The following is a 27,700-nucleotide window of genomic DNA, read 5'->3' as shown; positions in this document are numbered from 1 at the left end:
TTCCTTATGGAGTTTGAACTGCCAGCTAATGAAAGGAGCCCTGTTACTGCAAAACCAGAAATTGCTAATTAAAGAAACCAACTGCATAGAATATTTTCGCTTACAGAAATGATGCTACAAAGTTTACATGATGTCTCTGTGTTTCAGGGTTTGATGTTTGTACAGCAGACAGGTGACTTCACCAACATTCCCCCAGGCTAAGGGAGAAAAGGAGCTGCCTGCTCTGCTGCTCTGAACAAGTGCTTTTTGTGGCCACTGCAGGAGAAATCTCAAACTGTGGGTTCAAGCTAGTAGGATAAAATCTTCTTGATGTGGAAGGTTTGGCTTAAATGCTGCTGCAGTACAAATGAATAATGCTTTTCTTTTTGGAAGTCTTTGCAGCTGGTCATTTTTAATCTTAATTAAAAAAAAATCTGAATCTGTTACCAGTGTCCAGTAAGTAGCCTCAAAAAGGCAGGGGAAGTATTTTTTGGAAGTCTTTGCAGCTGGTCATTTTTAATCTTAATTAAAAAAAAAAATCTGAATCTGTTACCAGTGTCCAGTAAGTAGCCTCAAAAAGGCAGGGGGCAGACATTGGGGAGGCAGAGAAGGAGAAGAGGTATGATGTACTAGCGAAGAATTTTGTTTTCTGTTTTGTGTCCAATTCCATTTTTATGGCTTTCTTTGTGATCTCCCAAGCAGGATTGTTCCTCTCTGAGCAGAAGGAGATGATATCATCCTGAGAGTGTGCAGTCATTTTGGAACAGTACTTTCAACACATTTTGTATTTTGTTATGCTCATAAGATGTGAAACTTGTCTTTCCTAAGAGGAAGAATGAGCCACACAATACAGAATAATGTCTTCTGTGGAAGATTTACTGATACCTGCTTGCTGGTTTGTGTGTTAGATGCAGAGAGGAGAAAATTACCAAGCCATAAAGTATCCTTTAGAGAGCTGTTGATGCTAAATTTGTGTAGAAAACCCAAAAGACTCTTAGTATTGGAATTTGTTTGCTGATAAAGAAGACCAACAAATTCTTGGTTTTTATCTCTAGATCCAGCATTTGGATTCAAGGCTGAGATTTTTTTCTCTTCTTGACATATGCAAATGTGGCTGTGCCAAACTCCTCATTGCACAAGCAGCCAAACCATATGAGAGGGACTGGGTCCAGGACCTTCTGAGCCTCTCATAGGCTTGAAATTTATGGCATTTCTACTTCTCCTGCCCCTCGAAATTTGTCTGTAATCTAGTCTACAGTAGATGACAACCTTCAGGTTCTCCATGTGCCCAAACGCTGCTGAATTGGATTTGCTTCAGCCAGAAATAATGGTTGCTTTCTCATTTAGCCCCTGCAGAGGGGGACTCTGGTGCATTTTGAATAAAGGTCTGTCAGTGTCACCCTAAGAGCTTTGACAAGGCCACAGTGGTAGCAATGGGGACATGTAGGCTCAGAAGTGGTTTGGTGCTGTTTCCTGCCTCCTCAGGGGCCCAGAAACCCAGTGCCAGTGAGTGTGCCATGAGTGTGTGAGTGGGTGAGGTGAGTTACTGCATGTGGGTCTTGTTGCTGGGCTTCCTCTGAAAAGACAAGGAGAAGCAGGACTGCTCTTGAACCTGGAACAAATCATTTTCAACACACTTGGTCCACATTTTTGGATGTGAGCAGAGCCTAGGTGAAATAAAACCTAAAAAAAAACCTTTTATATTTTTAATGTAAGATAGTATCAGTGCAAACCTCTGTGTTTGCCCTACCTTGACATGAAGCAATAACCTTTTTCTTTGACAGCATTAGAGTATTTTTAAAAAACAGGTAATGTGATTTTCCATGACTTTACCTTCCTTTTCTGCTGGAGCAGAGCTTTTTGTCATGGACAAAGAGAGGGATACATGAGAGTGGGTGGGGGTAAGGAATAGAGGGCCCTTCCTTATGTGTTTTAACTCAAATCCTAGGTAGATTTTCAGCTATTCAACCTTTCTTAACACCTGTGTGAGCATTTCCCTCTTGATCATCCCTCCTAATCTCTTCCCTTAGTCTGTAAGGTTATTTTGTTTCAATTCTGAAACTACCGTGTGTTTTTCTGGGCTCTTGTTTTTAAAGTTAAATGACTGAAAGTACTGAACTAAGACTTGCTGGTGACACTGACTTTTTACCACCTAAAATTGGCAGTGATCACCAGACCAGAAATGGAAATTGGCAGGTACCACTGGATGTACAGGAGTTCAAGGCCACACCGGTACCATCATGTGCCAGCATTGAGAGGCAATATTAGTCCTTTGGGGATTCAAGGTAAATAAAGGGCTGGGTGAAAGGGAAATGAAGAGTTCAGAAATGGTAGTAGCATAAACTTAATGCTTTGCAGTAGTCCTAACAATTTAAGATAAAAGTTCCTCTGTTTTTCTTGTTTTATTTGTTAAGGCTGTAAGGAGTCTACTTCTTTTTGTATGAATACTTGACATAAATTTGAATTTCCTTGTTAATGCTTGAAAGACAATGTGTGGTGTGAGGGACAGCTTCCTTTTATCTGTGCTCCCAATTGCTTCAAAATTGTTTACGGATGAGATGAAATAGTTTGGGGGTTTATGTGGATGAATCTATCAGACTTAGCAGCCACAAATGCAGAAATGACACTAAAGCAGTGACAGCAAATCTGACTCACTGGTAGCCTGTGCTTCCTAGACAATATCCTGTGGTTTGGTTTGCATTTGTCCCTTGCCAGAAGCACTAAATGCATCTGTGAGAGTCTAGAGGAGGATTTCAGGTGAGGCTGTAAAAATGGTTTGGTGATTGTTCATGCCTGTCCTTTCGATGTCTGACTTGAGACCTCAAGAAGATCCTATTTACTTTTCATGAAGCCTTATTTTAAGGGTCTGTGGGGGAATTGAGTTTTGAAGCATCTCAGAAAAGCACCTGAAATGAAGCCCTGATTGATCACATTAGAAAATTCCAGTCTGACTGATGGATAGCACAGCAAGGGGTGTATATGCTCAGAGACAGCCTTTGCAGCTAGCTCAATCCAGAATTTTCCTCTCTTTATGGAGCTGAGTGACTGAAGCCTGCTTGACAGCTTGTTTGCTGGAGAGGCCTGCCTCCGCATCAGAGACTTTAATAGCAATGCAGGGAAATATTCACCAAAGCTTGCTGCCTCATCCTTCCCCTTCCCATCATATTTTCATACTCATGTGCTTTAGGATTCAAATGTTTATGTATTTCAAATGGCTTTTTTTCCCCAGAAATACTTAGGTCACAAATTTTGATCTGTCTTCAGTATCAATATTTATTTGACTATATTTTATGACAAGTTACCTGGGTGACAGGTTTGGGGCTGCTAGAAGACATTTCCAAGCCTCACGTTTAGTACACACGGGATATTTTACACACAAAGGAAATGCTTCAGGGAGTAGTGGTAGATTATGAATGCTGCCTCCCTGAGCTGTGAAGGATGTGGAAGGAGCAGGCTAGACCCTGGTTATCGGGGTCTTGGGCCTCTTCAGCTGTCCCCAGTGATGAGACATGTCCATATGTGCTGGCACAGATGAGCCAGGACACAGAGATGCACAGCCTTCTGTTACAGCAGCTGGGAGTCTGGCACCTAAAATGGTGCTAGAAACTCTTGTTTAGGCAACTGAACCCTTGTCAGTCTGCCTTGGGAATCTTTCTGAACTATCATGTAGGTAAATACGCCTGTCATGAAGGAGTTGAGGATGAAAGGGTTCTTGGTGATGATGAAAAGCCCCCCACGCCCACCAAAGCCCAGAAATGCCCGCTCAAGGGAAGATGTTTTAAATGCACTTCAAGAAATTAAAAGTCTTTTAGGCAAAAATGAAACCTCTCTGAACAGGTCTTGAGTAAAACCAACCTGCCAGTGATGGATTAGCCACTGTGAAAATGCTGGTCTTTTCTCTATTCCCTTAGCTTGCAGGGAATATGTCACTTCAGTCCCAACACCAATTCCTGCTATAAAACACCTCCCTTCAGCACTGGCCTTCAGCTCCCCGCTGCTGGGTGGCACTGGCTGCTGTGCTGAGATAACCTCTGCTCCCTTGACAAACCACAGGATTTCTTGGGTGTCTTTGTCTCCTCTGTCAGTGTCCAAATGGCATCACTATGAAGGCTCCTCTGTGGCAGTCCTCATGGCATTCACCTCTTCTCCCAGGGTCTTCAGGTACAACATGATCTCGCTTCCCTAATTTAAGCTTGAATCCAGCTCTTGAGCAACTAGGGAAGAGTCAGTGTGGAAGATTCACTGCAATGCTGGAGCCAAGACATCCCCAGAACACCTGCAAGCCTAATGAGCCTTTCAAAATGCTAAAACATTTTTTTCCCAGAAAGCAAAGTGCCCATCTTTTTCTCTAGAAAGAGAAACTTTGCAGTGGTTGTTTAACATGAGCTTAGCTGTAGGCACAATTCCAGGTTGTGTGGGTGTTGTTTGCTTTATGGAATTTTTTTTTTTTTTTGAAACCTGCTTCCCCCAGATGCTGGGAGGTGTTTCAGCTGCTCTGTGAACACATAAGGGCATGTGAAGATGGAGTATCTCACTGAAACAGCCTTACTGCTCCTTTGCTGAAACAGGCTCAAGTTTTGGAAGTGATGTGGGGATTCAGCTGGGGAAATAATAGCATGAAAGCTGTTACAGAACAAAGGACTTCTACAGTTACAGTTCAGTTCTCTCACTGCTCCTCTTGTTCCATAGTTGAGTGAATGTCTGGGAAGATCTTCGCATCTTCAGTTATCTCTTAAATTGAGAATTTACCTTCTGAATCTGAGATCTGCCAGGCTGGAATACATACACACACAAACACACAGGTTTTGGCCCTGTTTTGAGCTCTAGGGAGAGAGAGGTTGTATTTCTTGTTTGCTTCTTTATAGCTTAGGGAGGAGTCAACTGGGGAGGCGTTCAGTAGCGGTGGCTGAAATCCAGTGAGGCTAAAGTCTTGCTCTCCTGCTGGGTGCTGAAGGCTGGTGGAGGGTGAGGTGAGTTACAGCTGGCAAAAAGGTGGAGCTAAGAGTTTCAACTCCATTCTTCCAGGTAAGATATTCACCTTTGATTAAAGTAAAAGTCAGCTTTCAAAATCATGTCAGCCAAGATACAGGTGGGTGTGGAGGATGGTTGGATCAAGGAAACTCAAGTGTCCTTACAGATTTTCACAGAGCTATGGAAGTCGCTCATGAAACCAAAATGCCTTTGTATTTCCACACTGAGCTTGTCTAGACCTCCAGGCATTTGGATGTCTTTGGCAGTTTGCCTATTGCTTCATCTCTTTTACCTTTCTGCCTTGAGTTTTTCCAAAATTATCTCCTAGGCTGGCACCTTTTGAAGCAGCAGTTCCAGCATTTTGACCCTCCTGAGCGTTTCTTCAAGGAGGAAAAAGTAAGGGGAGCAACAGGAGGAGGGCCAGGGCAAGGGCAGAAAGGAAGGAGGATCTTCAGGCCTGTTGAGCAGTGAACTGAGTGTTACAACCCCAGTTTGGACCAGAAGCTGCCCTTGCTGGTGCAATGTGTTTGAACTTTGAGCTCTGCATGCCAGTGAGCATTTCCACATGCTCAGGCTGCACTGAATCCCAAGGGTTATTTTGGATATTAAATGCTAGAACAAGTCTCCAGGAGAAATAATACCAAAGCATTTATCAATAATGCCTGATCTGTCCCTTATGTGAGAGTCTATTTTTCAAATCACCAGCTTATTTTTTTTCCTGCAGAAGTAGCTTAGAGTAAGAAATATCCCTCAAGAACTCCTACTGAAACCTGTTTGAAGTAAGGCCTTTTCCAAGGTATAAATTAGGTATTTTTCTTCTGCTATGGATTCCACTGTTTCATAGGCCAAAAGTAAAACAGAGAAGACATGAAATAAAATGTAGTCCTGCCTGACCTGACCTCTGTCCAAAAGCAATAAAGCTGGACAAGAGCAACTCTCATCCCACCATCTCATGGGGCAGCAGTGTTCTTCCTGTGCAGGTCTGACTCCTTTCTCTCATACAGCAAACAGCAAACAGCTGGGATGGGCACTTCCAATAAGGATGGATGTAGTGATTCGTGCTCTGAGGATTTTACTGCCTGAAAAAGATAACTTCAGAACACCTGTGAGCTTAATGAGGCTTGCAGAGATTGGAATGATATAGATGGGGAGTGTGTGTATTTCACTAAATTTGAAGAAGGTAAACTAGATAAGGCATGTAAAAAACAGGTTCAGATAATTTATCTTTGCATGAAACAGGTTTGGTTCCAGCAACGGGAGTGCAATTTTTTTCCTGTAAGAACTGCTGATTTGGGAAGAAGAGATTTGGAGAAAAAAAAAAGGGTTATGATTACTGCTGTCTGTTCTTAGAGTCTTCTCTGCATCATTTAACACCATTCAGAAGAAACAAATCTTGCCATGGTGTTATCTAGGGCTTTTTTCCCTTGGATTTCTTGCAACCTTCCCTTTGTTAGGACAGTTCCTCCCCCCCTGATTGTGGTTCTGTGTTGGAACATGAAGTGCAATTTCTGCCGTGTATTAACTGGGCTGATGTCTGACAGGCCAGCATTTCTAAAAATGTGTTACACAATTACAGGAAGTAAGTGACAAGGAGAAAATGATGCCCATTGTTTTATCTTTCATGGGAGGGGAAGAAACCAAACTTCTAAGGAAAAGAAAGTGGGAACTAACAGCTACAGGATCCTGGAGATTTAGCTCCCTGAAATGGGAAACTTTTCAAAGCTCCTTTCAGGTTTTCTTGGTTCTGTGGTTTTTTGTTCCATACTGATCTTGACTATGGGCCGGTGGTTAGAACCTGAGATGCACTAAGGCACTAGTTCAGCCTAGGAGGTGTTTGGAACATTAGACAATAGGCTGGTTTTCTTTCCAAGAGGTGTGAATATTCTTTCTTTACAGCATGTTTAACATGCTTTGCTTTGAGGGAGGGCTTTGTGAACATCAACCTGTCTCAGCTTTTCAAGTCTGGGCTTCAAGAACTGATGTATGATGTTCCTAGAGCAAGCCCTAGGAATACTCAAGGAAGCTACCTGATCCTATTGCATTGTCTTTTGTAATTTCCAAAACACAGATTTGACCTTAATAGGATAAGGTACTGTGTGAGAACTGCTTCTTTTTTCTTTTTATTTAAAGACCATTTTCCATTAATTCTCTATTACCTTGCCATTCTGAGTTTAAATCTTAAAGCTGTACTTAAAGTACCAAAGGAGGTTTAGCCACACAATCACCATTTGGCATGGGAAATTGAATGGCTAAGCCCCTGCATGCATGCAGTAGGCTGTACAGTGCTGAGCAGATTGTATAATTGTTCATCATACATTAAGCAACCAATTGCTGATTTATGTACATATGTAGGTTCATCCTTTACCAATTTCCTGTGACTGATAGCTGCCAGGAGATTAAAAGAATAGCCAGTTCCTGTTTCTTTCTCTTCTCTTTATTTTTGTCCTTTAGCAAGAATATTTGTGTGTGTGTGTGTTTAATAGCATTCATTCCCTAGAGAATAATCTCAGTCTTTGTTTTAGCTGGCCTCCTTCTGAGAGTGTGTTAAATCTGTAGCCAAGATCACAGGCAGCTCTGGGCAAATCATTGGGCTGTTATTAACCTGCCTCCATGGCAACTGCTGCTCACCAGCCTGAGGACAAAAAATGTTTTTATTCTGCTGAGTTGCACAAAAGGTTCTAGTGATGCCTTGCACAAAATGGCCATTGAAAGGGAAGATGCAGTGATGTGTGTTTGCGCTGTACAGTTTCATATTTAAATAGTTTTACACTGTTTCATTGGAAGTGGATATACAGCTGAACAGTGCAGCACTCTGGCCATATGGAAAGTAAAAACTTTGAGCTGAAAATTTGAGCTGAACTTATTTTAATGCTACTTATTTTTGTCAGCTTGAGTTCACAGGCCTTCAGCCTGCAGTTGTCATCAGAGTGTTAGCAAGTTATTTTGTGAACATGAGCTAGGCAAACATCTTCCTGGGGTTTCAGCTGTACTGTGTGAAGATATTTGCTCACTTATAGTTGCAGAGAGAGAACATAATGGTTTCCTGGAAAGCTTTTTAATTGTTTTCAGAAATCCTCTGCTTTGCTTCAGTGCTTCTTTGGGAAGCTTGGTAAGCGTATCTCAGTTCTTGATCAGCTTCAAATTGTAGTTTTGAAAGCTGCTCTTAGCAGTACAGTTTTAGGCTTAAATGTGTTAAAATTATAAAATTGGCTGTATTGCTTGGGCTAGGCATGGCTTTAATCTGCTCATAAAGAGTGTTCACAGTGGGATCTGGGGGGAGGTCTGGCAGCCCCAGCACTGAGATGAGGTTGCATCCTGCAGTTAGTTACCCTCTGGCAGGAGGCCGTGCAGCTCTGCTGTCAATTTGGGTGCAGAATGACAATGTATGGATGAATGCTGTCTCTTGGAAACATGCTGGTTTGGGATGCTTCATGTGCTTGCAAGCTGGCTGTGTGCTGTTTCCAGGTGTACCAAAGTCTCTCTGATTCCTGCTTTAGTCTTGGGGTCAAGGTGAGTAGTTCCTGCAGTTCCACATTTGGGCAGTTTTCTCTGTTCAAAATAATGTGGTTGCCTTAGACACCTCTGAGGGTGTCTAAAACCAAGATACCCTTGGCTTTGTTCTGCACTGAGAAAACGAAGGCCGTCCAAATTATCTGATGCCTTTTTACTTGGACTGCAGAGGAAGACAAAGAGTATGGCCACAAAGACAATTTGTGTAGCTGCCAGTTGCTGAGAGGTGAGAGGGGGTCTGCCACTGTTACCTTGTGTTTGAGGGTCTGTGGATTAGTGGCAGATACTGTCATGCGTTTGGGTAAGAGATCCAACAAACTCCTCAGGGCAAATGTTCTGCCAATGGCCTGGAAAGCTGGCTTGGCAGTATGGGGTATTAAACATCAATTCTGGGTCTACACCAGTTTTTAGCTTTGTCAGGCTGCTCCCATTTTCTGAAACCAACAGCTTTCCTTTTGGATCCTGTCAATCTCTTGGTTTTGCTTCCAGCTGTTTCATTTTCTGTCTTTGATGGGATCCTTCACTAAAGCAGTCTGTGGGATCAGCACAATTTAAGTGATCAACCTCTCCACACTAAGCAATGATCAGGTGTTGGGTCTCCTGCTTTAGAAGTGTGGCTCAAAAGGTGGTTTGTTTTGTGCTGTGACCACAAGTGTGTTGTCTGCTGGGTCAGAGCATGGTTACTTTTGGATAATCTTGCATGGCTAATCCTGCACCAGGTGCATGCATTTCTTGGATTAACTCTGGGAGGTTTGGACCAGATGCTACGGAGGAGAGCCAGGCTCACATGTATGGCTGCTCTTGCATGTGAGCTCTCTCAGGCAGATTCCCCAAAGCAGAGGATTGCTCTGCAAGGTTTGTTGTCTGAACTCAGCTCTGGACCTCTGTGATAAAATGAAAGCCAGAGATGATTTCCTCTGATAGCGTGCATTTGGATTTTGTTTGGCCCATCACTGCCGAGTTGCAGTGTTTGCTCATTTGGCAGTATTTTTGTCATGAAAATAGTTCCTACTGAGTGGACTCCAGCTGTGGACTGACTATAAAACCTTCCCAGGCTTGTTTCTATACAATCAAATCTTGTCTGCAGTTAGTAAAGTAAGTAATTTTGATGGTGATAGCTGCTTAAGCCTGACTAGGGCATTTGCTAGTAACTCTCTAAAAGAAGAGTTTCTCACTTATGAAATGGGAAATCTTTCAATTATCGGATGCATATTATTCCCCAGTGCCTCACAGAAGTGCCTGCTCTGCAACTCATTCATTAGTGGGAAAAAGAGGGGGATAAAAATAAACTTGCCTCATGTGGTGGCTGGAGACTTGCTGATCTTTGTGAGGAATTTTTTGGGTGGGAAGATGTGATGTCCTCATTTGCCAGCTGTCTCCTTGCCTTCAAATGCTTTGTCAATGCAGCGCCTTGCCATAGCAGCAGTGGCTGTCGTGCGACGCTGGCCGCTCCATTAAGCGTTGTCTTAATGGCTTGTGTTCTTTGCAGTTGTATGAAATGCACATTAATGGGGACAGCTTAATGCCATCACCCTGAAGTAATGAATTGCTATGGATTGCCATTACCATTACAGCGCAGTTAAAAGCTGCGTTTGTTTCCGATTTACATTTCCCAGCTTTGTAAGCAGATGGGTTTTCAGGCCACGCAGTTGGAACAAACCTGGCAATTCAGCTGCAACCTCCTTATTGCAGTGTTCATACAAATAGCAGCTCTGGGGGGGATATTTTGTTAACTCAGGCCAGTTAAACAATGCATTTCACTTGATCATGATACTGCGAATTTTATTTAGGGATCACTGTAAATCCAGTGTATCCTATAAAAAGCTGGAAATGTACTGTCTATGTAATACAGCTTCATGCATCTGCCCTTCACAAAAATTGTTACTCTTTGGACTCCATTCAGTTGTTCTGTTGTAAAAGTATCTGTATCCCTATAATATCATGGGGATTTATATAAAAAGGTAATTTTTATATAAATCCACTGGGAGAGTGTCTTGTAGCTAAGTTTTGTGGACCTAAAAGTATTCATCTTCTAATGAAAGTGCAAAGCATCTCCTACTTTTCCAAAAGGCTTCCTTGTCTTGAGTAGTTGCCTGTCTAGCTCCCAGAGTGCTGCCAGCATAGGTGCCATTAGTAAAGCTGAAACATGGTGAGCTCTAGATGAGCAGCTGAATTGCAATGGATCACTTTAGACAGTGATTTTTTTACTTTTTCCATTTCATAGGCTGTCTCATCGATCTCCTCTTGATCCTGTAAAGACAGGAGCACTCAGCCCACTTTCTGGGCTTTGAGTCCATACCAACAGATCTGAAGGTCACTGCTTTAGAGGGTGATGCTGTCTTGTACCACCTATAGATTTTTTGCTTAGCATGTCAATGCCTTGGCCTTTTATTCCCTCTGGCTTTTACCAAGTGGAGGACGAATATTCTTTTCCTCATAATTTGCTTTTTGCTCATGACATTTCTTTTGCTTTCTCTCTTCTGCTTAGGTTGCTTTGAATGTTGCATTAAGTGCCTAGGAGGAGTGCCATATGCTTCACTCGTGGCAACCATTCTCTGCTTCTCGGGGGTAGCGTTGTTTTGTGGCTGCGGCCACGTGGCGCTCACGGGAACCGTGTCCATCCTCGAGCAGCACTTCTCCACGACTGCCAGTGACCATGCTTTGCTGAGTGAAGTGTAAGTATGCCTCCCAGTCCCATTATTCATCATAACACCCTCATGCTAAACAAGCAGAGATGGCTTCAAACCTCAGTCTCCATCCCTGAGAATTAGGTTGCTTGCTTTTGTAATGGCGCTCAGTCATTTACTGGTGTTCACATGCAAAGAGTCAAAGGGTCCTGGTATCTGCTTATCCTGGGACCAGCACTATGTAATCTTCAGCACTATCAGACAGTGGAATGGAGTGCACCCCCAGCTGCTTTGCAGATGACACCCAAGCTGAGTGGTGCAGTTTGCTTACCTGAAGGGAAGGATGCCACCCAGAGGGACCTTGAAAGCCTTGAGGAGTGGGACTGTGTGAGCGTCATGCTGCTCACCAGCAGCAAGTGCCAGGTGCTGCACCTGGTCAGGGCAATGCCCAGTATCAATACATGCTGACACATGAAGGGATTGAGAGCAGCCCTGCCAAGAAGGACTTGGGGGTGGTCTTAGATGAAAAACTGAACAGGAGTAGGAAATGCGCACTTGCAGCTCAAGAAGCCAATTATATCCTGGGCTGCATCCAAAGCAGCGTGACCAGCAGGGTGAGGGAGGTGTTCCTGCCCCTCTGCTCTGGTGAGACCCCACCTGGAGTGCTGCATCCAGCTCTGGGTGTGCTCAACACAGGAAGGACATGGACCTGTTGGCGTGACTCCAAAGGAGGCCACCAAGATGGGTATGGGGGCTGGAGCACCTCTTCTGTGAAGACAGGCTGGGAGTTGGGGCTGTTTAGCCTGGAGAAGAGAAAGCTCTGGGGAGACTTTAGAGCAACCTTCCAACACCTAAAGGGACCTACAAGAGAGCTGAAGAGTGACTTGTAGCAGGGCCTGTTGTAACAGAACAAGGGGTAACAATTTTATTTTAAAAGTAGATTTAGTTTTTGTTGATGACATACAGTTGTAAGGGATGTCAGGAATAACAAAGAAGCATGGTTCTGACCATCCCTCTCATATACCAGAAGCTGGTCTGGTATATGAGAGAAAAGAAAGAAAAAAGTAAAAAGATAGCCTTTGGATATAACCATGGGTGAAATATTTGGGTCATTTATGTTCCCAGGGCTTCTCTGTGAGGTCAGAGGAAGGCCTGGAGTGCTGCCTCAGGTCCCATGTCCAGCAGCCAGCCCAGCCATGTGTGGCTGTGATGAGGGGCCCTGGGATGAGCAAGGTGGGCATGGTTCATACAGGAGTGCACAGGCAGCAAGCCAGACAGGTGATATTGAAGACTCTGATATCAGGGCCCTGTGCAGCACACTTAATTCTTATTTTCTTTTTAATTTCTGTTCTCACTGACTCCGTGTGTGCTTGCAGGCATAGACCTGCCAGTTTGCTGCACACCCTCTGAGCACTGGGGCTGGTCCCACAGCACCATTTCAGGGCTTCCCCTGTCCACAGGACCCTCTGTACCCTGACCTGCTCTGGGACTGCTCCCCACTGGGTCCCCCCTTCCAGCACTGCCCACACTCGGTCCCTGGCTGTGGCTGGCAGTGTGTCCCCAGCTCCAGGGCATGAGCCACCAGGGCCCTGCAGTTATACAAAATTAGTGACAAAATGTAAGCAGCTGTTCTTCAGCAGCTGGGTAACAAAACACCCTGTGCTTGCATCAGCCTCCATTTGAGCAAAATAGAAGAAATTGCAAAAGCAGCAGTCACAGGCAGCAAGTTTTATGTTTTGGAGAGTTGTTGACAATGTTTCTTGTCATGTCAGCACCAGCAGCTGGGGAAATGCATAATTCCTACCAAAGCAGCTCAGGGCTCACCACTGTGGAGCCAAGGGGGTGAGAAGGGAGAAGAGGTGTTAGAAAGGGGCAAATCTGAGGCTACAGCAACATTAAAAAAAAAAAAAGAGTTAGTAACACACCCTTTGGAATAGACTTTTGTAACCACTTTTCCTGTTACTGATTTCTGGTAGAATGCATTGGGTCTTTCCTGGACTATTGATGATGGTGAGATGATTTCTTCTATACTCTCTCAAATCCTGAGTTAATTTTTTTGTTCTTTACAGCATAGATGTAACAGATTTATCCAGTTATTTTTAATCAGTTTGGAAAACAAAGATAACACTTCCCACATAAAATTTTAAATGAGCAATATCCTATTTTGATACAAGGGTAACATTTAACTATATAAATGGTAGTCATCAATTTTCCTTAATCTAAAACATTCAGATGCCCTTTGGAGATCTATGCCAGCAGCTACTTGGTGGAGAGTGGCAAGAATCAGAAAAAAATATCTTGAGCAAAGCATACTTATCCTCAGAAAACTGGTAGTGTAGATGTATAAATTAACCTCTTAGTTCTGTGAATAACTTCATCGAAAATAACCATCCCAACAATCAAATTCATTTTAAGAAGTTCCAGGGAAATCATGCTAATAACAAATTATGACTTTTGAAGACCTGAGATGTTGTATGGAAGATCTGGAATTCTGGTCCTCCAAAATAATTAGCTTTGTATACAGAATCTGGCTGATAATATTTAGAAATTATTATTTTCATCTACCTATTCTAGCTAAAGGAAAAATACTGTTAGAGTGTCATTGCAGATGGGAGATTTTTAAGAAATCAAGAACTTTCTCAAATAACATCTGAGGAAGTGCTTATACCATGTGCCCTGAGATGATCTTCCTCTGAGTGGTTCCAGAGTACCTAAAACGGAAGCATTTCCTAAATAACTCTTCCATTAAAAAAAACCAAAACACACATTTTGAGGCACTCAACACTGCTGTGACTTAAAGCACTGAAACTACCAGCTCACTGGGAACTACTCTTTCAGGCTGTAGGGCAGCCTCAGGAGAAGTCACTGCATGTTTGCTGAGCTTTATATCAAATATAAAATATTGCTGATCTCAGAAATTTTTGCAAACTTAAGTTAATTGGATTTCACTGGTGGAAATGGTGAATTTCAGGGACTGCTTCCTTTCCCTGAGCCAAAGGAATGACCACAGAGCCTGGTAGTTCAGTCAGGGGTGCAGCTCCAGGCTTTGCCACTTCAAAGCCCTGCATTGTCCCTGTCAGCCATTCCCAAGTTAGGAGCAGTAAGAGGAAAAAGGAAAAGCTCCATAGTGAAGGTGTGAAATTGCAGCTTTAACATGGTGACTAACACCAGTCAGTGCAAGGACTGCAGCACCAACAGGGGATGCTCAGGTGGCTGCAGGACTAATGCTCATCAGGACTGCTCACCTGGGAAGGGGCACAGTTGTACCAGTGTTTTCCTGCAGTCTGCTTGCTTCAAATGCTGAGGAGCCTTGAACTTTGTTTCTAGGAGTTGTCTCTCATTTATTCTAATTTGAGAGGACTGACTTTGTTTTTATAGGACTGAAATCTAATTATATTCTTTCTTTATTTTCTATTTTAGAATACAGCTAATGCAGTATGTAATTTATGGCATTGCATCGTTTTTCTTCCTATATGGCATAATCCTTTTGGCGGAAGGTTTTTATACAACAAGTGCTGTGAAGGAGCTGCATGGAGAGTTCAAAACAACAGCCTGTGGCCGCTGCATCAGTGGAATGGTGAGTGGGATCAGGAATGGGAACATCAGTCTTTGCTGCCTAAAACCTGTTGGGCTCAGTTTGATTCCTGGGTTTTGAATAACAGAATGTTGTTGCCTTCTTTGTTTAATTCCTTGTGTGTGATCAGGGTCAATCCATGTCTTGGTTCTTATCTCAACTTCCAAGGCTGCTTGGTTAAATCAAAATGCTTCAGATGGGCTGGGTGAGGGCTGCCATGGTCTCCCCTGTCATAAAGCTGAACCCACTGGTCTAAAGTAAACTGAGGAGACTGCTAATTTTAAAACACTTAATGTGAGCCAAAATGAAATTCGTGCTTTTCAACATGGAACACTTGAGTGATGCTTAAAGCCAGACTGTAAAATGGCTGTGGTTTGCAGAGCTATTTAAATATCAAACTGTAATGGCTCTGACTTCCATAGTCAATTGTACTTGAGTGTCTGGATCCTTCAACAAACAGTAATGAATGAATGAAGCTTCACAACATCTTTGCACTTGAATCAAGTATTGATTTGCAGATGGCAAAAGGCAGACAGATAGAATAGCGAGGCTTTTTCGCAAAGCCCTGAAGTTACCAGCCATATTCTCTTCAGCATACTTCTGTGTTAGAACAAAATTGTAAGCAAAGTTTAACTAAAAATAAAACTTCAGATTCTCACCCACATTGTCCCCAAGGGCACACTCTGCAAGAACAGCCATAACTATGTTTCTGAGAGAAGATTTCAAAGCTATTACTGAAAATCTGAATTCAAAGCTCGTAGTTATGGAGGAAGCTAAGCAGTATGACAGATCGCCCACGGGAAAGTGTGGGTGAAAAGAGAAGAGGCTTTTGATGTGATTGTTGCATTTTAATATACAGTCTATATCCTGAACTTAAAAAATATGTACTTTCAGCTGGTTAAATACAAAAGAGATGCATGCTTATTTTCATGAGAGCTAGCAATTTTCCACTGTGCTGTTGGGTACTTATTGAATCTTTCAAGAGCTAATAAAAATAAGGCATCTGATAATTTCCCAGTTTAGTGGCTATTTGCTCAGTTTTTTTCCCAGCAAGTATGGTCTTCACCAAGGAACAAAATTAGATCTAAAGCAGTGTTTTCAAAATATCCAGAATAAAGTAGAAAAATACACATCCATGCATCTCATCAGTGCAGACAATTGCTTGTGCAGTTGAGTAGTTGCAGGCACATGACTGTCAGCTGCTTATACAAATACCAGTGTGACACATGGAAATAGGGCAGAAAAATGTGTTTTCATGTTTGTCCATATTTGTCCATACAATGAAGGAGAGAATTTACCAGCTGAGGAATGGCTTGGAGCTGTGATAAGCTGCATTAATGTTTGGTGGTGACAGGAAAAGTGCCTGTGTGCTGCTGTATAAAATCTTAGGGCTAGAACAAGATTTGTGAGGACACAAAATGTTTAACAGACTAGTGACTGGAGCTGGGTACAGGCAACAGGCTTTTGGACATAGTGACCTTTTGCCATTTTGATCAAGAGCTCCTCCACTTCTTCTTTCATTACATTACTGAGCAAAGTCCTGAAAGGCAGTCCCATCTTGCATATGATTGCTATAGAAGACAGACTTCCATCTTCCCTGAATTATTTGTGTTGGCTCTGGAAATGCAGAATAGCCATTTCCCACAGTTATCACATTAAATGTGAGAGTGAGTATATTTTTTTCCTGGCTATTTTAGGATTTAAAGGCTTTGTGCACTTCCTCTCATGCACACTTCCACATACACATATGCCAACTCATGTTTTATTTGTAGTGTATCTACAGAAATCCTTTAACCTTTGGTCCTTCCCAAAATCCAAAGGGAGGATTTTCAATTCTCACAGAAAACATACAGGTCTGGTGTATGGTGCTATCTAATAAGAAATAGGGTATTCCAGTGGAGTTGTCTATAAATTAAAGTTTACCTGGGGTTTTATGGGCCACAGTTTTGCAAGAAATTCCACCTCCCCACACACCACCTCCCTTGGCTGTACCCTAACCAGTTGTTCAGCTTTTGCTCAAATACTTGTAGGGTTATTCTGGAAAAAACCTGTGGGGATGCAAACTTCCACCACTGCAGTATTAGTTCAGTCCCTTGTTCTGGGTCAGGCTGAGAATCCTCCCCCTGAGAGCCTTTCCCATCCTTGCTGTTGTCCTCTGGCACACAAATTTTAAGGTAGTAGGGCACCAGTGCTTTACTGAAAGTGAAGCCTTTCCAGCCCACTGCAGCTGAGAGAGAACAGCCACAGCTAACACTGAAAAGAGAGCCCAGGAGCTGTAACTGCATTCCCCCACCTTCCAAGTGGGATCCAAATCCTGGTCTCACCAGGAGGAGGGAGCTGGGAACTGATGCCAGAGCTACTGTTTCACCATAACACTTTGAAGAGGAGGGAAAAGGGAAGGGAAAAGCAATCAGTGCCACATCTTTTAATCTAACTGAAGAAAATGCATGTAATGTAGCAGGTTTTTTTAAAGAGCAAACCCAAACCAGAAAATTTTAGTGGATAAATCCATGATTTTCTAAAGTGAAGTAATTCATTTTCTGCTTGGCAGTGAGTATTAGACCAATTGAATCCTTCTGATCTGCTCTTAACAGTCATGGTATGTTTGCAAAAATAGGTATTTTCAAATGTTACATTCCAAATTGATTTCAATACATCAGGGAGTGTGGGGGAGCTCTGTGAGCATTGATTCACTGCATGGTTTTGATTTGCAAGTTGTATAGAAATGCTAGTATGTTACAGTTAATTTAAAAAAAAACCCCTAAATTGATTTTTGTTGGAATTTATTGGTTTTAGCCTACAACCAGCATCCCTGCTTAGCTGAGAATCTTGAGAAATCAATGGGCTGCTCTTTCACATGAGGGCAATCTGTTTACTCAAGCAGGCTGATGAAAAAGGAAATGTCTGAATTACTTTCTCTGTAGCACTTAAACTACCAAAGTATTTGTAAGCAATGAGAATACTGATTTTGTGTGCTTGAAAATCAAATGCTTTCTCACTTGAATTCTGAAAGAATGCTTAAGATTACTTTGAAGCATTTTTAAGGAAAATTTAAATAGTCTTTTCAAAGATAAACACAAAGTGTTTGTGTTTTCTCTGCCCAGTTTGTTTTCCTCACCTATGTGCTTGGAGTGGCCTGGCTCGGGGTCTTCGGCTTCTCCGCTGTGCCTGTCTTTATGTTCTATAACATCTGGTCAACTTGTGAAGTCATCAAATCTTTCCAGAGCAATGTGACAGTTCCAGGGGACCAGATCTGCGTGGACATCAGGCAATACGGTACCACTTCAATACTGATTGCATCCTTTATCCATCCTCCACGGTCTGGCTGCAGTAGTTTTGTCTCAGCCTTATCAGATGAATCAAATGCAAAAGCATCTTCCATCTCTGAGCGTGCTATTACTTTTCTAATTAATTCACATTACACTGATCTCTTTCCACATGCAATCAATTTAACTGAACTGACAAGTCACTTATCTGAAATGATTTTGTAGCAGCTTCCAATACTGTAATATTAGATCAGCCCTAAAATAAACTGCTTGGACACAGTGCTGAGAAATAGATAACCAGATTGTAGGTTTTGAACCCATATGCATATATTCTGTTCTTTCAGAAAACTGTTTTACATTTCAAGATGAAGTAAATGTCTGAATGTTGCACTGACAATTACTTTCAGTTAAAAAACCAAAAACCTGCAGTTAAAAGTCTGCCATAACTAATAATGAGTTAATGCTGCTTTCTGATGACACGCAGAAATCTGAAGGAGCTGGGACAATAATTTTAAATAAGGTCAGGCTTTTCATTCCTTAAGGTGAGTTTTTCCTGAAGTTTATAATTTCAGCTTCCCTTGTGCAGAAGATCTTATGTCACCATTACCTTTGGCTTCATTCTAGCTAGCATTTTCTAGGAATGTTTCTTTATTTGGACTAAGTCATTCAAAGCTGAGAAAATGGATTCAAAGTTGAAAAAGTAAGAAAGTTTGGCTTTGCTCTCCTGTCCAGGTAAGTACAGTAGAAGAAATGACACACTAATTTTAAAAGCAAGTCTTCAAGTCAGTTAAACATCTACAGTCTATTTTAGCAGCTCACAGCAAGAGAGGCTGGGAAGACATTTTCTTCAGCAGCAAAGCCCAGGAGTGAAGGGAGATATGCTTCTCCGCCTTCCTGCTTCTCCTGGTTGTTTTGCAGCTGCATTAGTGCTGGATGGGGTTGTATTGTTCCCCTGAACAGTAAAACCATTTGGGTTTCAGTGTGTGATGGGAGACAGCAGCTCCCTAACAGACAACGTGTCACTGAACTTCCTTCACATTTTTGGGTGGAAGCAATAGCTAAAAGGATGGAATTGTATGTAGCAGTTGCAGAGACGAAGCTGACTTGGAAGAAAATCCTATAAAATCTTTCTGAAAGCCATGCCATCCTGAGATCATTTCAATGACCTGCCACATATAGAGTTGCTAATTCCAACCAGCTGAGTTGAAATGCAAAGTTTTATGGGAAAACAAACTGGGTTGCTCTTAATTCAAATAGGTTTTGCTTAAGCTTTACATTTGTTACTGGCCTAAAAGTTTATGTTATTTTAAATCTGCTAGATTCTGTTGACTTTTCAGACTTGCAATCATTGTAAGAAAAGTCATTGGGAGTATATGAGGTGCAGCAGACTGAACTTTCTTGTGGCAGTGTTCACTTCATGTTTTTTACCTATTGGAACTAAACCAGAAAAAAATCCTGTAATTTTTCCCTCTAGCTCTGTATTCACACCCTTCCACGGTAGTTTCTTGTTCAAGTGGAACCTCATCTAGTAAGTGCTACCCTGAAAGGTGCCAAGTACCTCCGAGATGCAGATTCTCTCTTCTGTGCTGAGTGGGGGGAGTAGGCAGAGTGTGCAACTGGACCCAAAGTGCAAAAAGCCAACCCACTGCTAGGCTGCCAGAAGGAAAAACCACATCTGAGAACATGCCTTAGCAGCATTCCTCAGTGTGAGGAGAAGGCACAACCTGAGGGAGTTGTCTGAATTCCTGCTGCCAGTTCCAAGCTGTTCTGGTCAACGCACGGACACCCAGAATGGGAACACAACTGGCAAGTGGGTGAGAAAGATGAGAGGAATAGAAAGCCTGTGTGGATTGCTAAAATTAGTGGTTTCTTTTCTGTGGTGTTTCAGGTATTATTCCTTGGAATGCTGTACCTGGCAAAGCCTGTGGCCCAATTTTAGAGAACATCTGCAACACGAATGAGGTACAGAAATGTAACCTGTGTGCAGCTTTTGCCTACAAGTCACTTGGGCTCCATGTAATAAATAACTGATTGATGTTTTTGGAGAGAACTCATGCTAGCAGTATAAAGAGATTGCTTTAATTGTAACAATGAAGTAATTGTTACATCATCCCCAAAAAAAAGAAAATTATTTTCACACTTTTATTTTGTAAAGCTTTGCTGCCATGCTAGATGGTTTTATTATCCTTATTCTCTAGAACACTTGAAATGCATTTTATACTATGTTTTATACTATTCCTAATGAATTACTTCAATGTTTTAAATATGTTTTTTTCTCTAGTTCTACATGTCTTACCACCTGTTCATTGTGGCTTGTGCTGGAGCTGGTGCCACTGTCATAGCATTGGTGGGTAGTATTTTTTGTTGTTTTATCATTAAAAATGTTCATTTTAGACTTAAGATATGTTAAGATTAAATTTTGTATATATTAAAGGTAGTGATACTAGTCATGAAGGGGGGTGAGCTGTAATCACAATTATTTGCTGCTGTGGTTTGGTCATCACAAGTCAGCAGGTCCCCAACTTTTGCTTTAGGAAGTCACCTTAAGCCACCTTCCCCATACTTAGGAAAAAATGATTTGCATGTCCTTTCAAAATCCTACTTCTATCCACTATTTCTGCTTTTATTTCCACTATTTATTTTCATTTTTGTAGTTTATTTGATCAGCTGCTTATAACCTCTTGGTTTCCTTTGCCTGGAGCCAGGCAGATTGGTCCAACCCTGCAGTGCCCGTTCAGGTAGCGGTTCCTATGCCTAACGCTTCCTTTAGTGGCCAGCTTCTAACCCTGTGCCAGCCAAGGCTGCTGTAGCACTCACAACTGGCTGACAAAATGGCCTTAGGGCTTGAGCTGGGTTATCCTCCCCAGAGAAATGGCAGGTTTATTTATTTGCATCTTCACCCTGGAAGGAGCTCAGAGTAACATCTGTTGTAAAAGTATCGAGAGTTGCCCAAGTGGGCTCGAGCCGTCACCTTGTTGTATCTTACTCTCCTGTATTTTGTTCTCTTCCACCAGCTGATCTACATGATGGCTACTACATATAACTATGCTGTTTTGAAGTTTAAGAGTCGGGAAGATTGCTGCACTAAATTCTAAATTGTATAAGCCCAGTAAAAAGCTGCATTGCGTAGCTTGAAATACCACTGACACCCTAGACTAAAAGTCTAGCTTTTGGATTTTGTTACAGTAATTGTAAATAGCTTCAGTAAGCATCGTTTAGCTTATCAGATTAATGAAATGACTTCTTGTATATGAACTATGATGTGGATGAGATCTGGCTATTTTTTCATGTTGAGAGGATTCAGTTACTGTAGGGGTGTTTATAAAGCATCCTTCTGAAAAAGGGATGTTTTCATTTCAGGTCTCCACTTGATTTCTGACAGTCATCTCAAACAAATACTGGAACAGTTCAGGGTCAGATGCATTAATTTATTCTTTGCCATGAACACCAAATACAAATGCCCCTAAGCATGCAAAATATATATGGTGTGAAAGAAAGGAATAATAAAGTAGTGCCAGTCTATGCTGGCAGAGGTCAGAAGCCCAGGTATTATGAATTAATTTTCTTGTATTTCCAAGTGATTCCATGGATGATTAAATCAGTTATTTTCTCTCACTCTTAAGTGCGTGCCAAATGATACTCTTTCTCTAAGAAAATAAATCCTTGTCTTAGCTCTGCGTAAAACAATCACATTCTTTCTTTTGGACCCTGAACTAGTAAGAAACAGCATATAAATAGCTTCTGCTCTTGTATGGCTGCACTTTAGTAACTGATTTCTCAGTAGCCAGATCTCAAAATGTAAGTATGACTGCACAGGAAGCAAAACCATGCATAGATCACAGGGACCTTTTCACAGTGTTGGGGGGAAAAAGAAGGAGAAGTGAATCAATGTTTTCAGATGTAGATGTTTTTGCATGAAGTATGGGTAAAAGAAGTTGGCAAGAGACGAATGCACAAACTAGAAAAACAAACACATAATAATTTAAAAAAGAGAACCGTTTGCTATACACAACTCTTCACCTGAGGTTGGACAATGGAAGTTTAAAATGTAGCTATAAAAATGCAGGATTAAGACTTCTTAACCCAGACATTGCATGCTTTTGCTTAGATTTGGATTCATGTTTTGATGTTTAATTTTTCGATGTGTTAATGTAGCCTTGTTTAAGTGAATAAAACATTCACAGTTTCAGGTTTTCTTCCAGGGGGAGGGTGGAATTCTCATCTGCTTGTTGGGGGAAAAGACCTGCCGGGCTCTGGGCTTGGATATGCATAAACACCACGACCTTAGAGAGCAGTTCTTCTGAGCACCTCGTAGTTTACAGATTCCGTATACTGCCACGTACAAAACTGTTTGTTCCTGCTTCCCCCATTCTGCATTTTAATTGACCCGTACAACTCTGTAGCTCATTTTAATACTGTTGTACTAACTTTCTCTAAATTGTGAATAACCAACTGAATTATTAGCATGCCAAATTCTAGAGATCTTTGAAAAATAGCCTCTGTGCTTGTTTTAATAACAGAATGCTTATTAACGTAGAATAACTATTTTTTATGGTTGTTGTTTTAAAGAGCGTCTATTAATCTGACTAGCAGCTTGCTTTGCCTCTTGACATGCTCACTCGCCATCATGCTCACCCTTCTCTTCCAGATCCACTTCCTCATGATACTGTCTTCTAACTGGGCCTACTTAAAGGATGCAAGCAAAATGCAGGCCTACCAAGATATCAAAGCAAAAGAAGAGCAGGAGCTTCAGGATATCCAGTCTCGGTCAAAAGAGCAACTCAATTCTTACACATAAATGTTTGCCACAATAATTCAGCAGAAGAGTTCTGTAGCTCTGACAAATCAGCAAATAGCTGCTCTGCAGTACAGATGTATGTCTAGCAAACGAAATTAGAGAGAAGTGTAAAAGCTTCACATTCCAGCTCCTGGAAAACTTTTTTAGGGAAATCATCCCATTGGTAATCTTCCATCCTTTCTAAAAGAGAATGGAGGGTTTATTCCAGGCATTTTAAAAGGCAACACTTTACAAAAAGTGACCAATTATTCTTCTTCTTCTCAAATTATTCTTCTTTGAGACTTGGTGTTTAACATTTGACTTGTTTTGGAGCATGACGCCCTGCACAAGCCGGTGGCGGGTGCCCCGGCCGAGCAGGCAGTGATCTGTGCAGACCTCAGGCAGTGCAGGGTGTGTGAGTGAGCACTCCCAAAGGAACCCGTGCCCAGCTGGGATTCCTGAGAGAGAGGAGCTCCTGTGTTTGTGTGTGTGTGTGTGTGTGTGTGTGATGGCACAGCTGCAGCAGCTCCCAGGTGGCGCAGGGGGGCTGTTTGGGAGCACCCACACCTGGGCCATGGGAGCAGCTGCACTCCTGTGCCACACACTGCCACCACGAAGCATCCCTGTGCTCACCTGAGGGGCGAGCAGATCTCCCAAGTTCTAATCCTTTTATTAACTATTTAATGGAATGTAGACCCCTGGATCTGGATAATGATCCCCTTCTTTGAAAATAAATGTCAGCTTTGCCTTAATATTTATTTTCTATAAATGTTGTAGCATTTATATAGTGGCAGGAGACCATTATCCTACATTTTAAGTAAGTGAAAGTGTTACCTTATTAAAATGACACTGATCTGACAATTCCAAATGAGCGGATGGGAAAGTTTGCAGAGTTTTACACAAACAATAAAATTTGCAGCCATAAAAATAATACAGGATGTCCACCTTTCTCTATCTTGGTGCTTAGCAAATTTATAGTCAGTGCTTATGTGTTTTCCTTTTTACAAATTAATTAGCACACTAAGAAAACGTGGTGTTCAGAAAAAAAAAAAAACAAACAAACTGGTGCCATTTTAAAGTCATTTCCCATAGAAGTCTGCCTTCTAATTAATGTTTTTTTTCAGAAGCATTCAGTGATATCTTGAGTATTAGTGATGGTATATTTGGTGTTTGTTCTATATGATATATATATATATATATATATATATAAATGTTGGGGGGGGGAAAAGTAAAAATACATCATTCATTTGAAAAAATTAAATATTCAAGTCATACCCCTGCTAAGCTGACGTGTGGTTTGGTAGTTTTGACTGTTTGCTGAATATACATCAAAGGAAGCACAAATTCCTTCAAATCAGTATTAAGAGAAAAGGCATTTTTTGGGGGGTATTAACTTCAAATATAATTTCTTTTGTTAACTATTGAAGTCTAATTTGACAGTTTCAAAAAAGGGGCAAAGTTGATTGATGTAGAGCAAATATGACAAAATAGCCTAGTGTATGTTCTTACCTGTTGCATGAAGGAGACATTTCTACAGCAATGCAGGTGATGTTCTAGCCCAGTGTTTGCATAAGGGTAATAATGGAGGCAGTGTCTTAAAGCCTAATTCTTTTCTAATTCAGTGTAGCTATTACTGGGAGTTTTTGAAGTTTTGTTTAAGTAGTCTAATATTTTTATGTAAAGAGCATTAAATTTTGCTATGTATAAATTTTTGTAACCTAACAGTGAATCAATATTTTCTATCAGTGCCAAGGGCTTCCTGTAGTTACATCCAAGTGTTAAAATAAATATTTGTAGATAATAGACAACACTTGTGTATGCTTATTTGAACCCAGACCTACAGCTACTCCATGGCAGTGCATCTCTAGGCTTTATGTCTCTATCTGAGGTGAAACACGTTCTGTTCCAGAGCTCCCTGCCCTCCTGCATGGGCAGGGCAGCTCTGCAGTTGCAGCTGCAGCAGCAGCTGTGTGCAGCATGCAGTAGTGGTAGTTGTTCCAGGCCAGCATAATGCAACAAGCACTACCCCATCCCAACATCCAGAAATTCTAAGTCACTCAAACATTCTGTAAAGGCCAGAGTGGCTGCAATAGCAAATTAGCAGTATGCAAAATCAGAGTAACAACCACAGCACATTTTAGCTCCATTTCAAAAAGCAAAGCTTGTATCTGTCACGGTTTTGGTACATTGTGTTTAAACATCCAGCAAATTTAAGACAGAACTTTGGTTTTTTGCCCCTAAATTCTGTCAAACTTGGCTTCATGTTCTTGTAGTTAGGTCAAGATGAGCAGCCTCAAATGCAGTGCAAGTTGTAATATATGCTGCCACCCAAACTTACTTCATTGATAAAAACTACTGTATTTTATACTGTAAATAAAGTTTAATGATCTTGCCTATAATCTACCTACAAAATACAAAGCTTAAATAAAGATGAATTAAATAGCATTTTTATTTTAATCTCTCCATTCTGGGCTGGTTAATACCAACGAGGTGATACATGAGAGGGGCTGCTTTTGAAAGTGGCTCCTGCCCCTGCTGTGCAGCAGAAGGGACACCTTATTTTGGGTCTGTCACACTCAGTGCTCCAAAGCTGTGTGAGCCAAGTGCCTCCACGGGACACCTCTAAATCAGGTGATGATGAGGGAATTTTTTCTGCCTTTCATCCACACTTTGAACCATTTGCAGAGGGGACTGGGGGACGGGGGTTGGCAAAACTGACAAAGTTTAGAGGAATTTAGTGCCAACACACATCTACCCAAACATACTGATCAGTTTCTGTTCCCTGCTTTGTTCTTTCTCTCACCCCACCCAAGGGCTTCCTCCTGGATTAGTAACACACCAGGACTCCCTGTTTGAAATGAGTGACTGAAGTGATGAAACAGATCAAAATCAGCTTTATTAATTTATAATTACACAACCTGCAGTGTTGGTGCCTAACATTTATTAAAGGCACAAAACGACTTTAAAAATATCTTTCTCATAATAATAATAATAAAAAATTTAAAAATCAGTAGTTATTGTTCACCAGAAGCTTTCATCCACGTCTCCATGAGAAATGTCTGCAAGACTATATTGATTATAGGAGGGAGGAAAATAAAGTGGTATGAGTTAATGTAGTTTATCTTAAATCTTAAGTTCTGTTTTAAAATGAGTATTAAGAGACTGCCTTTGCTGTTTCAGTGAACTGCTGGCAATAAAACCAACCCTAAAGCAGGAGGATTTGGGCCTTCATTAACTGAAAGGCATCACCTCAAAAAGCAGAATGAACTTCTGTAGTGCTCACCAAGTGAAAACAACACAACTGGTGCCAATTCAGGAGCAGCAGGGTAGGGTCTGTTACGTTTAACAGCACAGACAATATTGAATCATTACTATGGTTATAGTGAACCTTTATGGGTTTTTTTTTCCTAATTGCTCCATATTTTTTGCTTATTTTCAATTCTACATCTTGGAATAAACTGAAAGATTTGGAGGAGGATTGTTTGCTTTTTCTCTTGCAAGCAACTAAAACACTCATCTGTATTTATCAATGCCTAGAGAAAACCAGAGGAAATGCCTGGGCTGTTGTGACTCAGTGCAGGCAGACAAAATCTCTGAATGAAGCATCTTAAAAATCCACAATGCTACTGAGGAATCAAAGCTAGAAGCAGACTATGGTGAGGTGCAGCACAGACAAACCTTTACCCAGGGTGTCGTCACCCAAGAACAATCCCTCAAACTCCAGCTCTCTGTGAAAAAGTTGTGAGTGCCAGAACTACTGAAACAGATCATAAAGTGCAGCTCTCAGATGTGTCACATACAGTGCTTAACTTGCATGTACAAGAATTGGAAGGATCTTAATTTTTCTGACACGATTGCTTTTGATTAATAATTTATTTGGGTTTCTAAGGAGGCAGATGTTTCTTAACATAATTAATACTAAACCTATTAAAACTATATATTAGTTATATTATTATTATTATTTGTTAATATGGAGTACTAGAAGTGATTAATACATGAACCTTACCTGTCATCATTTTCAGTAGATAGAAGTCCTTCTGAGGGTGACCCTTCTCTTATTTCTTCTTTTTTTGAATCCTGGTAACCAAGAGGAAAATACACTTTCTCTAACCAGTTCTAATGTCAAAGTGATCTAATAATAGTATCTACATTTTTAAGGCTCATAACTGAAAATAAAAATATTCCAAAGGACCAGCCCTATTTCTACAAATGCTACACTAGATCTAGAATAGTAACACTTAGGAAATTTAGATTGGGATCATGTCTGAACAAAAGCACCCTGCATTCCTTCACTGAAGTCATGTCCACCCATACCTCTTCCTTAACAGTCTGATTTTCCATTTTGCCAGAATAAATTCTGTTGTGTTACAGGAACACAACCTGACATGTGTAGCTTCAAACTGTATTTAAACACAGTTTAAGCTAAAAATTGAGGACTTTAAAATATTGTCCTAGAACATTAAAAACCAAGTTAACAAATCCCCCACCCAGAGGACACCAGCAACCCTTACAGAACAAAGTTTTCTGTGTTTTTTCTTTGGATCATCACACTTTTCCAATACAAATCCAAACACTCCGCTCTGCAGATTGCTACATAAAGTTTGTAAGTGAAGAAAAAATTAAATGTGAAAATTGTTTTCATTCTAAGCATGCCTAGCAAGACACAAATTTGGCCAATAATATTTTTGGGACCATGTTTTGAGAATAATCACCTTGTTTGCCAGTTCCTGCTCTCTGCTCTGCTGAATTATTCTCATGTATTTTTCTAATGGATTGGAAGGAGGATCCTTTACATTATTTTCAGCAGCAGTGCTACCATGCTCAGATTTTACTCCCTCTTTGTCTTCTATTTCTTCATCTGTTTTCATTGAGTCTTGGATATGCTTTAAGACACAAAAATAAAAATAAATACTGATTAGAAAAATACATTTCTGCCTTACTACCTGCAATACCTGCAGAATTTCACGTTAAACTCAGTAAAACACACCAGTCTAAA

General features: G+C 41.2%; 2 protein-coding genes across 9 annotated transcripts in view; one reads left to right on the top strand and one right to left on the bottom strand.

The window, feature by feature from the left end:
- The window catches only part of GPM6B (glycoprotein M6B), a 104,309-nt gene extending 79,160 nt beyond the window's left edge, over positions 1-25,149 (top strand). For 2 of the 7 annotated variants that reach the window (XM_058822868.1, XM_058822897.1), the window contains exons 2-8: positions 2,145-2,264; positions 10,949-11,135; positions 14,508-14,664; positions 17,766-17,937; positions 19,816-19,889; positions 20,209-20,274; positions 20,942-25,149. In XM_058822868.1, the coding sequence (XP_058678851.1) occupies positions 2,145-2,264; positions 10,949-11,135; positions 14,508-14,664; positions 17,766-17,937; positions 19,816-19,889; positions 20,209-20,274; positions 20,942-21,022 (857 nt within the window). In that variant the 3' untranslated portion in view covers positions 21,023-25,149. The remainder of the gene's footprint in view (positions 1-2,144; positions 2,265-10,948; positions 11,136-14,507; positions 14,665-17,765; positions 17,938-19,815; positions 19,890-20,208; positions 20,275-20,941) is intronic. The other 5 variants (XM_058822852.1, XM_058822891.1, XM_058822876.1 and 2 more) reach the window with 3 other exon arrangements.
- Positions 25,150-25,586: 437 nt separating this feature from the next.
- The window catches only part of OFD1 (OFD1 centriole and centriolar satellite protein), a 29,446-nt gene continuing 27,332 nt past the window's right edge, over positions 25,587-27,700 (bottom strand). For both annotated transcript variants that reach the window (XM_058822812.1, XM_058822818.1), the window contains exons 20-22: positions 27,417-27,587; positions 26,711-26,781; positions 25,587-25,771 (exon numbers count right to left, since the gene is read on the bottom strand). In XM_058822812.1, the coding sequence (XP_058678795.1) occupies positions 25,726-25,771; positions 26,711-26,781; positions 27,417-27,587 (288 nt within the window). In that variant the 3' untranslated portion in view covers positions 25,587-25,725. The remainder of the gene's footprint in view (positions 25,772-26,710; positions 26,782-27,416; positions 27,588-27,700) is intronic.

The sequence above is a fragment of the Ammospiza caudacuta genome, chromosome 2 (assembly GCF_027887145.1).
Source record: "Ammospiza caudacuta isolate bAmmCau1 chromosome 2, bAmmCau1.pri, whole genome shotgun sequence".
NCBI lineage: Eukaryota > Metazoa > Chordata > Aves > Passeriformes > Passerellidae > Ammospiza > Ammospiza caudacuta.
Note: the sequence above shows the minus strand (reverse complement) of the source record. Positions and strands in the feature narration are given on the sequence as shown.